An 18,887-nucleotide genomic window follows, 5' to 3' on the forward strand; every position below is an offset into this window, starting at 1 on the left:
CTCCCATCTCTTTATGGGCATTCTTAGGCATGATTTATGAGCTGTTAAAGATTAATAAGCTAAGAAACAACATAAGTAAGTGAATTAGAAAATATGTGTTGAATCCGAGTATATGGGCAATATGAACAAGTTATGTAGCATGAAATGAATAGGAAATTAAAGAAAGAAAGCTAAGCCATGTATGACCACATGAATGAGTAATAATGAGACATGTTTTGTGCTATGTACATTTATGTTTGTAGGTCAAGACTCAAAGACTGACCAACCGTTTCTGGAATCCCTCTGTGAGTAACAATGTTGTAAAGCTATGTTAAATTATAATTATTTTCTGAATGATTAACTGTACTGTTTTCTGAAATGATATTGTTTACTGAATGAATGTTTGTCCTATTTTATGAACTATACTCGTGGCATCCATAGCAACTGGCTGTTACTGTTACTGTTATTGCTACTGTTACAGAGATCTCTGTCAGTTCCTATCCTTGGAACTACTGTTACTGTATTGATGGCCATCAACTGACTGTTCGGTCAATTAAGACCTACTGTTTACTGTACTGTTCTGCTATTGGATGTACCACATATGATTATTATGATTTCTAATTGACTGATATGGCATGAAATATGAGCCACTGATTGAATAACTGAACTACTGATGTAAATGACTGTTTTAATTACTGAAAGGACATCCATTCTTAACCCCTTTACACAGTTGTTATTCACTGGGCTTTAGCTCACCGTTTTTATATATATATTTATAGGTGAGCGTTCTGGAGGGCAAGTGTAGGAGGGTTTTTACCGAGCCACTGTTTTGAAGCCTACCAAGTGTTTTGGATGCCTCCGAGTTGGGGCTAGGCCTGGAAGGCCGTTAGTAAGCTTTCGGTTATGTTATACATTTTTGACCCGTACATCTGTTTTTGTATAAGATGTTGTGTTATATGTTATGTAATGTAAGTGGGTAAATTAACGCTTTTCCATGTGATTATTTATTCATATAGATGCACAGCTCATTGGACTATTGGTATGTGTTTGTATATTGCTTCCGCAAGCCCCGATTATTTTGATTATACAGGAAGGCCTTTGGTAATCTTGGATTACTGGCCGGTTATGATGCTAAACCTATAGGGGCAGGTTTGGGTCGTGACAGGTTGGCAGCCTTGTCTATCTCACTGTTACTCGTCCTGACATTGCCTATGTTGTCCATATTGTCAGCCAGTATATGTCGACTCCTTGTACACCTCATTATGATGCTTTAGTTCGTATCATTCGCTATCTCAAAGGCACCTTGTTTCATGGTCTTCATTATTCCGCCCATTCCTCTCTTTAACTTTGTGCCTTCTCCGATACTGATTGGGTTGGAGATCCTACTGACCGCCGCTCTACTACAGGTTTATGTTTCTTCATAGGTGATTCTCTTATTTCTTGGGGCAGTAAGAAACAATCTCTTACTCAGGAACTTCTCTAGCTTCGTCGGCTTCTTGCTGACATGGATGTTACCCCCTCTGGTGCTACTGACATCTATTGTGACAATCAGAGTACTATTCAGATTGCTCACAATGATGTTTTTCACGATCGCACCAAGTACATTGAGATTAATTGCCATTTTATTCGTCAACATGTCACTCATGGTACTGCTCATCTCTATCCGATCTCTTCTACTAGTCAACCTACTGATATCTTTACCAAAGCTCATCTTCCTGGCCGCTTCATTGAACTTGTTTCCAAACTAAAGTTGGTAGATGTTTATCCTCATTGAGTTTGAGGGGGGCTGTTAATGTATATAGATAGCTATGTATCTGCAGATAGATATGTATATAGATAACTGTGTTTCTGTAGATAGATATGTTTAGATATATATAGATAGCTATGTATCTTAGTCCTTATCTTGTCTTCTTTCTCCTATATAAAGGAGACCGTGTACATTGGTTTCAGTATTGAAATAATATATTTCACAGAGACTCTCTCTCTCTCAACTTGATTTAACAATATGGTCTTTTAAATTATTATTATTGTTCTTTTAATTCCAAAATAATAGAGTTTGGTACTATTGTTCTGTGTTTGGTATGCATTTGGAATAATGATTCCACCCCCATAATTCAAGGGTTTGTATAGTTATAATTTTCAAAACATGATTCCAAATCACATTTCAAAACACATTTGGAAAACATGTTTGGTTACATAGAGTTTTCTAGAGAGTTTTTGAAATTTAAATTTTGAAAATAACAATTTTGGTCCGCCTGCTCGTCCTCCCAGACATCCTCTCAGACGTTCGGCCAGTTGACCAGAACAGTGCTCTTTTTTATTTTATTTTTAAACAAAAAAAATTATTTTTTAATAATATTTTTTTGAATTGAATTTTAAAAGGAGTTTGATTATGAGTTTTTTGATTTATGTGTTTGGTTATGAATTATAAGTTTTTGAATTAAGTTTGGAAAACTCTTTTCAAAACTCATAACTAAACAACTTTTCACAAACTCAAAACTCATTTCAAAAATTCAACACTTAATTCAAAATTCAATTAAAAACTCTTTTTAAAACTCATAAGTAAACACATTTTTTTTTTTCAAATCATAATTCTAAAATTCACAAACTCAAAATATAATTTCACATTCAAATCATAATTCCAAACACAAACCAAATGTTACTTTTAAAATTATACGTATAACTTGAGAATCAAATAATAAAAATAAAAAATAATGCTTTTATGATAAAAAAAAATAATATAGGAAAGAATAACAAATATTTCATAGCCCATGGTGACGGGCAATTTTTTTGAAACCCAGATCGAACCAGCTGGTCGGACCGGGAATCGGGCCTTGTTTCAATCCAGTCAACCCCCTAAAATCGGACTTCGTCCAAAACCGGTGTAGAAATGAAAAATCGGAAGACCCAGCGGTTGAACTAGCAAAATTGGTGACCCGGTCTGGGTTTGGAGGGTCGGACCTTTTTTTTTTTTCTCTTTCTTATATACATATATATATTTCAAAATTTTGACTAAAAATTCTTGCTTCAAGAGTCTCCTCTCATAAAGAAGAGTCTCATTGAAAGCTTGAGAAGATTATGAAAGTCTATTCCTATTTATAGGAAAAGATTTTTCAAAGAGAACCTACAAAATTCTATATGGGATTCAATCAAGTTATTTGAAACATATTGATTGGGGGAAGAGTTGAAAATTTCATTTCCATCCAAAATTAAATCTAGCATTCAATCAATTTGTTTGGAGGGAATGTTTAAAAAATTTAATTTCTTTAAAACAACTGACTTTTTTTTTTTTTCTTTTTTTTTTTTATCAATTATGACTTTATTAAATATTATTAATAAATACTATGCAATAATTTTTATTTATTTATAATTTATAGTAATATTTTTTAATTATATAATATTAATTATAACGTCACGGTTCGGCCGCTTTGACTTGACGGTTGAACCGGTAACCCATCCACCCGGTCCCTTTTCCGGTTCGCTTATCGATTCGATTTTTAAAACATTGGTGACGGGGAGACATGAGGAGCATGAGGTGAACTTCTTGTTTGCGTGTGTCCGTCTCTAATAAATTTCCAAAGACAATTTAACTAAATAATATACTTGAATACACAAAAAAAATATTAATAATTTCAGATAGAATTATTAAACGAACTAAATTATTAAAACTTAACTCGACTCTCAATTCATTTTTAGTTCTAATTTTATTATATCACATAGGATTTTATTCACCACCAATTTTGAGCAATTATTTCTTATTTATTAGGTCGTTTGGTTTGATGACTCTCCTCAAACATATATGAGTTATGAAATCTCAAAGTCATATTTATAGAAGAAATTCTAGTATACATGTTTTTGAAAAAATTGTATATTGTATTTTATTTCATAATTATAAAATAATCATATGATATATAACAAAACATAAAAAATGATTACTTTGATTATCACAAAAATTTATGACTGTAATGTTCATAACTTAACTATTTGTAATATATAACCATAATTACTTTCCTTGGTTCATCTTTTCCAAAAAAAAAAATACTTTTCAGAAAATTCTATTTTCTTATTTTTTGTGCTTTTTTTTTGTTTTGTTTTTACTAATTTTTTAAAATATTTTAAGCAATTTTTTTTTTTTACTTTTTAGACATGCCTAACATAAATATACCTAAAAAGTAAAAAAAAAAATTGTGAAAAAAACCTTTCAAAAATTTACTAAATATCAAAAATACGCAAAAAAAAAAAACAAGAATTCAGTATATTTTTTATATTTTTATGTATTTATTAATTTTTTAAAATATTTTTTCACAAATTTTTTACTTTTTAGATACATCTAAGTAAGGTGCATCTAAAAAAGTTTTAAAAAAATGTTTAAAATTTTAAAAATATTCACTAAAAAAAACACAAAAATTAAAAAATTTAATCTAAAAAAGTCAAACCAAACACACTGAATGATTTTTATCTAACACTTTTGTTTGATGACTTTTAAAAAAGTCAAAAGTTAAAAATTACTCAGTTGATTGTCCTCAACTAAAAAAAGATAAATGCCATCAATTTTTTCATTAATTTTTTTTTAAAAAAAAAACGTCTTAAAATCATTAATTTTTTAATTCTACAAAAAGTCAAAAAAAGAATAAAAAATTAATCCCAAATGTAGTGGTTCAGGAGTACCGCGTGACTATATTCCTAACCAATCATAAATTATCATATCCTCTCAATCATTTAACATAAAATTATAAATTTTACCATCTCCATTAATCACAACTCATCTGGAACACCACGTGACTATGTCTTAAGACCACCAAATAACTTCTCGTTTGGCATGTTAAATTTTTGGCTAAAATGATCAAAAAATCAGAACATTCAATCACATAATTTTTTTTTTATTTTTTTACATATTTTTTTTATAAAAAATTTAAAAATTAACTAAAATAATTAATTTTTAAACCAGCTCTTACTAGCTAAACAACACAAAGGATAACTTTTTGTTATAATATAGGTTACTCTTTGGAGTTTGATAAGGGCCGAAATGAAGGGAATCTGGAGTCACACGTGAGGAGTCAGCAACACGTACTCCCTTTTTGGAGCATCCATGGGCCACCCATATCCCCACTCGGAAAATGACAACAATGGCCCTCCCCTCGAATCAATCCTCTCCTTATTTTCCCTTGCAGTTTCAATTCGTAGTTCGAAATTAGCGTGGTTCGAATGGCCCGACATCAAAACGACGTCGCTTTGATGTGTGTGTGTGTTTTTTTTTTTTTTTTTTTTTTTTGCATTTTTCTGATGAAGAAGAAGAAGAAAAAGAAAAAGAAGAAGAAGATAGGTCTGCTGCAGATCTTGTTCATCATCTTCATCAACATCAACAAATTGCAACAACATCATCATCATCATTGCGAAGATCAGAAAAAAATCAAAAATTGATAGATCTACAAATTCTTTGATTTCTAATTCTTTGATAGATCTACCAATTCTTTGACATCAAGAACAAAAAAAAATCAGGAAAAAAAAAAATCAAGAACATCATCATCATCAACACATCAGATCTTGTTCATCATCTTCATCAACATCAACAAATTGCAACAACATCATCATCATCATTGTGAAGATCAGAAAAAAATCAGAAATTGATAGATCTACAAATTCTTTGATTTCTAATTCTTTGATAGATCTACCAATTCTTTGACATCAAGAACAAAAAAAAAATCTGGAAAAAAAAAATCAAGAACATCATCATCATCAACACATCAGCCAACAATTGCCAACAATTTTTTATTTATTTTTTCTTTCATTTTCAGAACAACATCAAGAACAAAACAAAAATAATAATAAAAAAAACAAGATCTTCATCATTTTCAACATCATCATCATCTTCATCATCAACAAATTTTATTTTTTTAACTAATCTTCAGATCCAGATCAAATCCAGATCAATTAAAAAAAAAAAAAAGTTTGAAAGAGGAGATTGGGCCGTCGATCACCGCTACCATCACCGACCATCACTGTCAATCGCCTCTTCTCTTCTCTCTCTCTCTCTCTCCTCTTCTCTTCTCTTCTCTCTCTGTCTGTGTTCAAAAGAATGAAAAGGAAAGAACGAAAAGGAAGGAAAGAAAGAAAGAAAAAAAAAAAAAACATTGCCCAAAACGACGTCGTCGTTTTGGGCAGTTCGGGCCATTCGAGCCGGTCGAAATTCGAGCTACGAGTCATTTTTCTTTCCCTTGTTGTCTTCTTACTCATTAAGTTATTAGGCCTATTTTTACGCTTAATTTTGATAATTCAAACCGTTTATATTTTAAAATTTATTGAATATATTATATTTATAAAAAATCAATTATGTGTTCAGAAAATTATTTATTAAATTTTTAAATTTTTTTTGATATATTTTAATTTAATTTTTTACAGATATAATATATTTAATAAATCTTAAAATATAAACAGTCAGATTATCTAAATTTAATTTAAAAGTAAACTCAATAACCTAACCTATGAAGTGGAGAAGCAAGGAGAGAGAAAGGAAATGATTCTCTCTCTTGTTGTGGGTGGTGTTTACGACTCAGGATTTCCTTCATAAGTTTTTTACTTGATTTTTTACTTGTTAGGTTGTTGGGTTATTTTTAGGCTCAATTTTAATGATTCGAATCATTCACATTTTAAGATTTGTTGATTATATCATACTTATAAAAAAATTAAATTGATCGGATATCAGAAAATATGTGTTCGAAAAATTATTTATTAAATTTTTTTAAAAAATAATTTTTAATTCGATGATTCGAACACATACTTTCTGATATTTAATTAATTTAATTTTTTACAAATATAATATAATTAACAAATCTTAAAATATGAACAATTTAAATTATTAAAATTATGCTTAAAAATGAGCCCAATAACCCAATAAGTAAAGAAACTCAAAGAGGAGATCCTTATTCGGTGTTTAGGGAGAAGATGTGTTATATTATTGGCTATAAAAAGGGATGTTTGGGAGGGTTGTCATTTTTATCTCTTTAACATTGCACATCACCGTCCACCACTCAAACTCGTCAAAATACAAACAAAATACAGAAAGGAGAGTGAGAAACAACAAGCAATCAAACCCAACCCCCATTCTGATTTGGGTAGTTTTAACAGCTGTTGATTCAATACAATTTCAAAGTGGGTCGTCGGATTTCTCGCTTCTTTCTTGAGTTTTCTATATATACTCACGTATATATACACTCATAGACACATATCTTTTTTGAGTTTGATAGGGAAAAAAAAAAAAAATCTGCTTGTTCCTCATCAATTCTTTAAAACAAAACCAACCAAAAAAAAAAAAAGAAGAAAAACAGAGCTTTGAGGAAAGAAGATAATGGTAGCTTTGGTTTCTCGCACTGGAAGGGATTTGCAGCGTTACAACAAAGGCCGTCGCCAAGTCGTTGGGTTCGTTTCTCTCTCTCTCTCTCTCTCTCTCTCTCTCTCTCTCTCTCGTCTATACATACATGGTCAAGTATGTTTGTAATGAAAAAGGAATGAATTGGAGGAATAAGAAATTGAAATTGTATAAAATCAATTAATTTTGGTGAGAGTTTTGGATTCACATGGAATCCAAACAAATTTGAGAAGCTCATTTCAGATGGGTATGATGGCAAAGACAAGATAAATAGAGCATAATTTATATTATAATTTTTTTTAAATTTTTTTTGGAAGGCCTTAATCTATGAGATGTACAAATCTTGCATGATGATATGACCCCATGATGATTACAGGGCAAAAAAGAAGAAAGATAGAAATCAATTCTCTTTCTTTCTGAAATTTGGGGATTTATGATTTTTTTTTTCTTTTCTAAAATTGATTTATAATTTTGAGGTCTTTGTTTGGTGATGTGATATACCCTTTTTGTTTGTGATATTTTGCAGATGCATTCCATATAGATACAGAGTAACAAGTCAAACACCCATTGGGGATGAGGAAAAATTAGAAGTTCTTGTCATTACTTCACAGCGAGAAGGCAAAGGCATGTTGTTCCCAAAGGTAAATTAATCTAATCAGATTACTTCTATTAATTATTTTTTTTCAGAATGATTAGTCAAAATAGATCCATGAGTTAATTGTGCTAATTCATTTAAAAAATGTGATATAATTTATATATATGTGATCAAGATTATCCCCACCATTGTGAATATTAGGGAGGTTGGGAAGCAGACGAATCCATAGTAGACGCAGCTTTGCGAGAGACAGAGGAGGAAGCTGGAGTTGTTGGCACTCTAGAGGTTTCTTCATCTATAAATCTTGCAATATTTCATATTAATTTATACAAATTTGGAGTGTGTGCGCGTGTGAAATGCACCTTAAAAAATACTGAAGTACTATTGTTGCAAGATTTTACAACAATTTGGAGTCCATGTTAGATACAGTTTAAAGTACTCTGTATCTTCTTCTTCTTGTTGGCATTGAGATTTGTTCATTCTACCTTCCATTTCACTAGATTTCATTATGAATGTGAATTTTGGTACTGCTTATAACTACTATATTTAATGCCAATTTAGTTTTCCATTTCCTGAATATACAATGATAATTTTTTTATTTTATTTTAATTTTTGCAGCGTACATTGGGTAAATGGTGTTTCAAGAGCAAAACCCAAGATGAATACTATGAAGGGCACATGTTCCCCTTGCTTGTTCAGGAGGAACTTGATTTTTGGCCCGAAAAAGACATTCGCCAAAGAATATGGGTATGATCATACGTTGGTCGTGTAAAATTTGATCATTTGATTGATTGATAAAGAAAAACTGATAATTAATAGTACAGTATATAACAAGCTATCATTTGTGTTTGTTTAGATGACCGCGACTGAGGCAAGGGAGGTTTGTCAGCATTGGTGGATGAAGGAAGCCTTAGATAAATTAGTACGACGCCTCACATCTGTGGAAAAGCGCGAAGAGGAAGAAGTAGTAGGACCATGTTCTCTAAGCTAGCTCAGCAAAAATCTTCTAAAATTGTAAATAGGAAATTGTTGAGGGTCTCAGACATGGTTAGAGCAGAGAAGGAGTGAGAGTATTAGAATCAGAGCAATCAAGAGAGAGGAACAACAACCCTGTTGAAAGGGATTGGATTGGAAGACAAGTAGGAGGAGGAAACTGGGGTTGCTATCTTGTTTCATGTTGTTGGGTGGTTTCTAGTTTTGATGGGTGTTAAAATGATGTACATTAATTTGTTGGAAACCAACATATATATTGATTGAGAATTAGAACCACCACATCTTGAAAACAAATACAGTACATGATATTAGATTCTGACCAGAAAATTGTTAATTGCATTTCCTCATTATGTTTATTTATTTTTGGGATGGAAGTGGAGATTTATTTTATGAGAAAGGGACTCCATCTGGTCTAATTGGAAAACACTGTATTTTGGGATCATGAACAGCTAAAACAATCCATATTCCATATAATAAGTCTAATAATACAAAAAGAAAATATAAAATTGAATACAGAAAATACATAGGTAAATGGAATTTTATTAGATTTGTCTGGTGGACTTATTTAAGTTTATTTTTTTGTTATTTATTTATTGAATACAGAAAATACATGGGCAAATGATGTCAAATGTTATTTGTTTTTTTTACATGTTTTAGTTTACCAGGGGTTATATTTTGGCCATATGTGCCATTTGTTTTGTGGGGCATGGTATATAAAACATCTAAGAAAAAATTTAGAATAATTTGATATTCATAATTACATGATTTTATTACATTTGTATTGAAAAAGTATAATATAAAAAATAATCCTCTATTTTTTGACAAATACAATAAAATTATATGACTATTATAGATTAATTCAAAATCCAGGCAATGTTTTGAAACTGCTAGATTTTCATACATCTAATTTAAGCATACATGTACTTTGAAAAAATCAAAAACAATAATAATAAAAAAGTAAAATTATAGATAGAACAAAAGCTGTTCCTGGACCAATCAAAGTGTAAGGACACAAATGAAAACATATCATGGATGCTTCAAAATTACATTTAAACGTAGTTGAGGACATAATATAACATGATAAAACATAAATCAGAAGCTACTAATTCATGTCAATATTATTAAAGCTTTATACTACAAACCCTAATTTTCAATCACTTTTACCTTTCTTGCTTTTTTCATCAAATACCTTGATTTCTTTTTGACAAACTTTCTTTGCCTTTCTTTGTCTCTACAAACTTTACGAGTAATGGAAGACAACTCCAAACCTTCATTCATAAACACATCCATAATGATAGAGTCTTCGGCACGAGCAGCCTCAATTTTCTCCTGTTTGATTAGATCATCTACTATTTTCTGTTGGGCGAGATATTGTTGGTTTAAAACGTCAACCAATTTACACTCAGTGAGATGAAGTTTAAGCCTAAACTCATTCATGACAGAATGAATATCCAACTCCATAAACTCTGCCGGACTCCATGATGATCGGTCAAGTTCAAAGATCAAATCATTTATATTGCGAAGTCGATACCTCAAATCATATATGCCATTACCAAGTAGCAAGATCAAATCCTCGAGGCCAAATGTCTCAGCCATTCTCACTACCGTTCTTGTAACCTACCTCCCAACTCAAATATAAACAAATTAGGGTTTGATCAAAGATTTTAATCTTGGAATTCCCTAGTTAGGCCAAGTTTGGCTATCCTAAATAAGTATACACTTTTTATCTTTTTTTCATCATATCATCTCTCTACTTTTCTGCACATCTTTTCATAAAAAGACAAAAAGTACACTTATTTAGGTCATTCCAAACAACCCCTTAATCAATGGACAGAATTTTGTTACCTATCTAATCGGAATTGGGGATGCTTATAGCACAGCAGCTTGCTATGAGGCTCATCGAGAGCTTTTCCTAAAAATATTTTGATGATTCGACCCATTCAGATTGTAGGATTCGTCGAGTAAATCATTAATGTAAAAAATTAGGTTAATTGAACATCTATAGGTCCAAAACAAGACCACATTTGTTTTTACAAAAATAAACAATTAATATGTTTTGATAATTTTTTAAAAAATAATAAGGACTTGATTATGGAACTATTGATATTTGATTAACATACTTTTTTCATGAATAGTATGTTTGACGAACCTTACAATATAAACGATTCAAATCATCAAAATATGTTCCAAAAAAGCTCCCATTGAGCATCACAACAGGGATGCTGTGCTTTATGGTGCAATAGCATTCCCGTATCCCTATCTAATCCCATATACCATGTAGGATAATTATTAACACATCTTCTTGATCGGACTTATTTATTCATAAGTTCTTAATGATTATTATTATTTTTTTAATTTATTTGTCTCTTGTTTTAATAATTTAAAAAAATGAGATTTTTTAGATGTATTTCATATTTTTTGAATGATTATTTGGTACTAATAAATTGATTAAAGTGATAAATAGTTGGGACGTTTTTACTTTTATTTGTGAGTTTTGTTTAATTTTTAATTTATTTTTATTAGTTTCTATTGAAATATGATATAAAAAGTATAAGTATTTGAATTATATTTTGTTAAAATTTTTTTTAAATCAGAGTAACACTTTATGATAAATAAGTCCGATACATAGGACTTACTTGTAACTCCACCTCTAATATATCCAACAGTATTAAAATTAGTTTATCTAATTGCTAAAAATAATTTTAAAAACAGATTCTGCTTAATTTTAAATTATCCCAAACTTGTTTTTGCCTTTTAAACCTAAAATCCCCAAAACCATACAAAAATTGGATTCAACCCAGGTTCATTTTTGGGCTGCGGAGCCGGACTGGCCATGGAGGCTCATTTTTGGGCTCAGAATCTGCTTGACCAATTTTTCAGTTATTTTATTTTATTTTTATTTCAACTATCTAAAATTGGATAATTATCACTTAAATTAACCTTTATGAAGCTAAACACCTTATTTATTTATTTTTTCCTATCTCACTTTTCTTATTTCTCATTTTAGTAACACCATTTTGCCCAACTATAGCACCACTCTCTTCCGCTCTCTATCAATACCACCGTCATTACTGTTTACAAGTATTTATTGTGTCGCCAAGAAAGGTTTGGAGAATATAGTAGTGGCGTAAAAAGAGAGATTGGGTGATGGGTGGATGAAAATGCGAGTTGCATGATAATTCCATTTTGATATTAGAGGATATTTGTATACTTATTTTTATTTATTAAGTCAACTAGAGGAAAAATTTTGATTAGTAAATATTCATAATTGGGTAAAATTCATTTAACTCCCTTGTAATTTGACCGTAGAGCACTTCACCCCTGTATTTTAAAAATATCCAATTATCCCTTTATGGTTTTGGTCGTTTGCAATTTATTTCCATACTGTCAATATTTTTGTTCAAATTGACAGAGTTTGTACCTCAAGCTCCATAAATTTAAGTTGACAAGAAAGTAAATCAATTTAAAAGGCCAAATATGATAAAAAAAAATCTAGTTTTTCCCTTAACTTCATCTTCTTCCCCAAAAAAACCCTTATCATCTTCCACCCTAATCATAAAAGCACCCCAATATCCAGCCACCTTACTGTCATTATCTGGCTGCAAAGTCGCCGTCTCCCATCACCATATGGTGAAGAGAGCAAAAATGTTTAAGAGCATTAAAAGTAGAGCTCTAATGAGAGCTTTACTTATGTGGTAGCGGGCGTCACTCATGAATGATTTGATGTATGTGTCTTTTTTTTTTTTTTTTTTCGCTCCATGCCACATCATTAGAGCCATTGTTAGAGTTTCAAATTTAGGGTTATAAATCATTGCTCGTGAAGAGAAAGATGACATCTTGTGTTGCAATCATCGTCGACATCACGCTGCCCCCTTATTGTGACCCTGCTTCAATCTCCATTCTTTGATTGTCAACATGTCTGCCATAAATGTTCGACGGGGAGAATCAAGTAGAGATGTACAATTTTGATATTGTTTTTCTTTCAATTCTATCGATGGTTTGTTAGCAACCAACTTGATTACACTTGGCATTAATTAAATCAAGTAGGAGATCATGAACAAGAGATTTGGAAATAAAGAATAGAGTTGTTGCTTTCTGTTCAGAACTTTCCCTATTGACTATGGTCAGACTAATCAATACTCAACCAAATCAATACCCAATTTGACTAGGGAGCTTTTTTTTGATAAACCCTCTTTTTAAGAGTTTTATTTTATTCAACCCATATTCTTTTTGATTATTCTATTAGATCCTATTTGAGATAAGAAGACCAAAATACTCTCAATCTCTCCTGCCCCTATTAATATTGATTGCCATTATGTTTTGATAGTTCTCATGCATCAAGATGTTGACTGTTATCATATTCATATTAATTTGAAATGATTTTTTGTCATTGTGTTGTCAATTACATGATGTGCATATTTACATCATGTAATTGAAATGAATATTCATATCATTATATTCACATTAATTTGAAATGAATTTTTGTCATTGTGTTGCCAATTACATGATGTGAATATTCATACTAAAACATACGAATGTGAACGTTCATATCACTACATTAGATGAGAGAGAATGTTCACATGTTATGAACGTTCACATCCTTGCATGTTGTCAATTAAAAATATAATGAACGTGATTTTTAATGTGTTGTCAATTAAAAATAAGAAGGTTTACATGTTCTGAATGTTCACATCACTATATTAGATGAGAGAGAATTTTTCGAAAAGGTATTGTGAATGTTTACATCAGATGAGAGAGAATGTTCACATTATTTTTAATGTATTGTCAATTAAAAATATGTTCACATTATATAATAATATAAAATAATAACATCAATGTTATTTAATTTATGTATGAAATTTCCTATATCTTGGTCCTTTCCCTTCTCTCTCCTCCCCTAACATTAAATATCAATATTAAATATAAGGGCATAAGGGTTTAAGAAAAAAGTATATATTAAGAAAAAGGAATTTATGGAATAAAAGTATAAATACATGAGACTAAGTGGGTTAAAAAAATTCCTTCATGGACTTCTTGGGTTAGAATATTTCTAAATGAAATTTATCAATAAAAATCCCATTTGATTATATATATACATATATATAAATTTGTGTATAAATAAACCTGTATATATATGAAGGGAAATTATATGTAAACCTGTGTAGGTGTATCCAATTTGATGTGTGTGTATATATATATATATAAATATTTATGTATATAATGAGTTTAACTCAGTATAATCCTTTGTGTAAACTTGTATATATCTAATGAGTTGACACATTGGTTCAAGAGGGTAAAATAGTAAATTTGTAATTCTATTAACAGAGTTAGGTGTTGCATTTTAGTCCAAAACCATATGGGGGTATCTGATTATTTTTCAAAAGATAATGGGATAAAGTGCTCTACGGTTAAACTATAGGGGATAAAATGAATTTTTCCCTTTATAATTTTCAAAATGTGAAAAAAGAAGGTGTATTTTTAACACATTTACGGGATTGTATTTGTAATTTACTCTTTTAATTATGGAACTCTTGTGGCATTCAGTCAAAATTTACATTGCATTGGGGTTTTAGTTGCATTAAAACTCTAATTTTTGTTAAAATAGAATTGTAGTTTGCATGAACATTATCATTGTATCAGAATTTTAAGTAACATAGGGGCCTTGAGATTGAGATTGTGATTGTCACGCCAACTATACTGGGTTTCTGTTGGCCCATCACAGGCCCACTTCAATTCTCCAAGGTTTAGGCTTGGACCCATTGTATTTTCTTTTATCTGTAACAAACGTTTTATTGTGTTTTTTTCAACCTGTCCTTCCTTTTTATTTTTATTTTTATTTTTTAGTAATTTATAATTAAAAGAAATTGCAAATGGAAGAAGTGAAAATAATGGTTAAAACGTAGAGATACAAGTGGTCTGTTGCAACTGAAAATTATGATCTTACTTGCACAATTGTATCATAATACAAACTTCACTTCTACTTTCATATTTTTTTATATAATTATTTTCACATTTTTATATCTAATTTCTAATTTCTTTACAAAGAAAATATATACAATACAACTCCAGATACATGTTCAAGGATTGTAATCCTCTCAATTCCAAAATTATAATTGAGGATCTCCATTATATTATTTAAAGATATGTAATAACTAGCATATCACCTGTATTATACAAGGAATTGAATTTAAAAAAAAATATTTATGGCTATGTAAAAGATATTTTTGAATTGTTAGCATAAAATATTCGTAATTTTAAAAGAAAATATTGATATTGCATAATTAAAGTAATAAAGATAAGAATTTATTATATTTGTTCAGAATTCACCGAATAAATAAAATAAAATATAACTAAAATCTAAATTGTTGTGGGTATATATATATATATATATTTTAACCTTCTAAAAGGTATAGACATTCTTCAGACCAATTTATATTTAAAACAAAGGTTACGCACAGTGCACAATCTAGTTGACTTTGCATTGTTGGTATAGGTATGATAAATGCATAAGCACGATTTTGACATGACACAATATAATCTTTAATCATTCTAACTCTATTATCCTGTAAAATTTTGAAATTATAATTTTGTGTTTGAAAATGTAGGAATAAATTATTTATAACAAATTATATATATACGCACATTTGATCTCATATTCTTCAAATATGATGGTTGGCATTGCAAGATAAATTTTGTCCGTTTATCTTCAACAATGAGATTTATTGAATCAGTATTGTCTTTAACCATAATGTTAACATAGATTAAAACTCTACACAATCTAATTTTTTTTTTCTTTCGAAAAACATAGATTAAAAATACAATCACCGTATTGAAAAATAAATTAAGTCCAATCACAATCACAAAATACAATCCAATCATCATCAATCAAACAGTGTGTAAAATACAATCACCGCATTGAAAAACAATGAAGTCAATTGGTAATTAAAAAATAATGTTATTTTTTTTTTAAAAAAAACATGCCAATTAAGTTAATTGATAGTTAAAAAACACAAATTTTTTTAAAAAAAGAATGCAATGAGTACTTTATATGAATTTAATAAATACAATCTAACTTTTTTTTTTTCAAAAAACGTAGACTAAAAATACAATCATCGTGTGATTGTATTAAAAAAATATGAATACAATCTAATTTTTTTTTAAAAAAACACATATTAAATGGAGTGTAAAAAAACACAACAATTTTAAAAAATAAATTAAAAAACCCAATTACAAAGAATAATCTAATCATTATCATCAATAGTGTGTACTTTATGTCAACATAGATTAAAAATAAAATTTGAAAAATTACTTTATGTGAATCAAATAAATACAATCTATTTTTTTCCCAAAAAAAATAGACTAAAAATACAATCACCGTGTGATTGTATTAAAAAAACATGAATACAATATAATTTTTTTTCTTCAAAAAACACATATTAAATGGAGTGTAAAAAAACACAACCATTTAAAAAAAATAAATTAAAAACCCAATTACAAAGAATAATTTAATCATTATCATTAATAATGCGTACTTTATGTGAACCTAAATTAAAAATAAAATATTAAAAAATAAATAAAGTTTTAATCACAATCAAAAAAAAGTCTCCTAAATTAGTGAATATAATCACTAATTATTTTTTTTTTTCAAAAAGCATAGTCAGTTAAAAATCCAATCACAAATTAAGCTAATTAATAGTTAAAAAGCACAACCATTTTTTTTTAAAAATACAATGAATTGAAAAACCTAACTAGAAAATATAATCTAATCATCATCATCAATAGTGCGTAGTTTATGTGAGTTTAAAGAATACAATCTAATTGTTTTTTCCAAAAAAACATAGATTAAAAATACAATCGTCGTATTGAAAAATAAATTAAGCCCAATTATAATAACAAAATGCAATCCAATCATCATCAATCAAACAGAGTGTAAAAATACAATGACCGTATTAAAAAACAATGAAGTCAATTGGTAGTTAAAAAATAAAATTATTATTTTTTTTTATAAAAAAACATACAAATTAAGTTGATTGATAGTTAAAAAGCACAACTTTTTTTTTTTTTTAAAAAAGAATACAGTGAGTACTTATGTGAATCTAATAAATACAATCTTTTTTTTTTTTTCAAAAAACATAAACTAAAAATGCAATCGCTTGTATTCAAAAAACATGAATACAATCTATTTGTTTTTTTTTTTTTCCTTCAAAAAACACATTAAATGGAGTGTAAAAAAACACAATCATTAAAAAAAATAAATTAAAAACTCCAATTACAAAGAATAATATAATCATTATCACCAATAGTGCGTACTTTATTTGAACCTAGATTAAAAATAAAATATTAAAAAATAAACAAAGTTTTAATTACAATCACAAAATATAATTCAATTATAATCAATAATTAATATTTTATGTGAATAAAATACAATCATTTTTAATCCATTTAAAAATATAATCACTATATTAAAAAATAAATGGTTTACCCACAGATTTTGAAATATTTTTATCCCATAGCGGTTGCCGCTGTAATAGAAATCTCTCCCAAATTTTTTCTTTAGGTTAGGGTCTGCTGCGGCTGCTTGGCAATGGGTAATAGGGTTTAAGGTCTGCTGCGACTGCTGTGGTAAATCAGAAAAGGGTGGAAAGGTTTTTTTTTGTTTTTGTTTTAGATCAGAAAAGGGCGGAACTGTTTTGCTTACGGAAAGTTTTTTTTTTTTTTTTAATCAAAAAATTAAGAATTTAGGATTGCAATAACGAAGCTCTCACCAGATTTGTGGATTGAAAAAATCATTTTCCTTATATAATATCACCCGTGTTATGTACGGAATAATTATAGATATTTATATTTATTTTAAATTTTTTTAATATATAAATTATATTTTTTAAGATTTTTTATAAAAATAATTTAATAATCTTATCACTAATCATAGTGTATGAGAGAAGTTGAAAAGGGTACTACATTAACTATACACAGATTGTATCTATAATTATTTGTATGGGGAGATTTGAAATGCTAATCAGGAAATTTTGACTAAATTAATAAACGCAGGCATGTGAAAAGACATATGAATTTAAAAAAGTTAATAAATGTTGATCAAGAAATTTTGACAAAATCAATAAATGCTGAGTTTTTTTTTTAATAAAATATTTAAAAAATTCAGATTGGGATATTGAAGTTCCTACAGATTTTGGGGTTAAAAACCCCCATTTTGCTTAATATATAGTATATAAGTATAGAAGTATAGATATATTTATATATATATAGATTATTAGATGAGAGAAATAAAGTGCTATCTTATTATAATAAAGAGATTTTATAAAAAAAAAACGTGTAAACATGAATGTCCTCATATTTTATTGTGTTTACAATTATTACTTATATATGTGAATTGTGATTTTTAATTTTTTTTTACATGTCTTCTTTTTTTCCTTTTTTATATTATATTAAAGTTTAATATTTTGATTATAATCATATATGTGTTTGACTTTTCAAGAAATTAAATGTCTTTTGTTTTTTATTATATTATATTAAAATTTAATATTTTGATAATAATCATATGTGTTGAACTTTTCAAGAAATTTTTTTTATGCTTGTTCTTAATGCATTAAAGTGTTATTATGAAGGATAATAATCATATTTTTATATTATATTAAAGTTTAATATTTTGATAATAATCATATGTGTTGGACTTTTCAAGGAATTAAATGTCTTTTTTTTATTATATTATATTAAAGTTTAATATTTTGATAATAATCATATGTGTTAGACTTTTCAAGAAATTTTTTTATGCTTGTTCTTAATGCATTAAAGTGTTATTATGAGGGATAATAATCATATGTGTTGGGACTTTTCAAGGAATTCATATTTGTTGGATTTTAAAGAATTTTTTTTATGCTTGTTCTTAATGCATTAAAGTGTTATTTTGAGGGTAAGACTTGGGAGTTGGGAGAAGTT

The 18,887-nt window shown here is 28.6% G+C and overlaps 1 protein-coding gene across 1 annotated transcript; it reads left to right on the forward strand.

The window, feature by feature from the left end:
- The first annotated feature begins 6,891 nt into the window (after positions 1–6,891).
- On the forward strand, positions 6,892–9,260 carry LOC114255990 (nudix hydrolase 18, mitochondrial). The gene is made up of 5 exons (XM_028195539.2): positions 6,892–7,395; positions 7,872–7,986; positions 8,142–8,225; positions 8,559–8,687; positions 8,797–9,260. The coding sequence occupies exons 1-5, from the start codon at positions 7,325–7,327 to the stop codon at positions 8,929–8,931; spliced, it is 534 nt and encodes a 177-aa protein (XP_028051340.2). The 5' UTR covers positions 6,892–7,324; the 3' UTR covers positions 8,932–9,260.
- Positions 9,261–18,887: the final 9,627 nt, after the last annotated feature.

Source organism: Camellia sinensis, chromosome 1, assembly GCF_055761805.1.
Source record: "Camellia sinensis isolate YWXY chromosome 1, ASM5576180v1, whole genome shotgun sequence".
Classification (NCBI taxonomy): domain Eukaryota; kingdom Viridiplantae; phylum Streptophyta; class Magnoliopsida; order Ericales; family Theaceae; genus Camellia; species Camellia sinensis.

What these genes read in the sequence shown, in the direction of transcription:
- LOC114255990 (XM_028195539.2), top strand. Translation starts at nt 7,325, where the DNA reads ATGGTAGCTTTGGTTTCTCGCACTGGAAGGGATTTGCAGCGTTACAAC. An exon ending in GAGTTGTTGGCACTCTAGAG is followed by an intron (nt 8,226 to 8,558) that starts GTTTCTTCATCT and finishes TAATTTTTGCAG; the next exon opens with CGTACATTGGGTAAATGGTG. An exon ending in ACATTCGCCAAAGAATATGG is followed by an intron (nt 8,688 to 8,796) that starts GTATGATCATAC and finishes GTGTTTGTTTAG; the next exon opens with ATGACCGCGACTGAGGCAAG.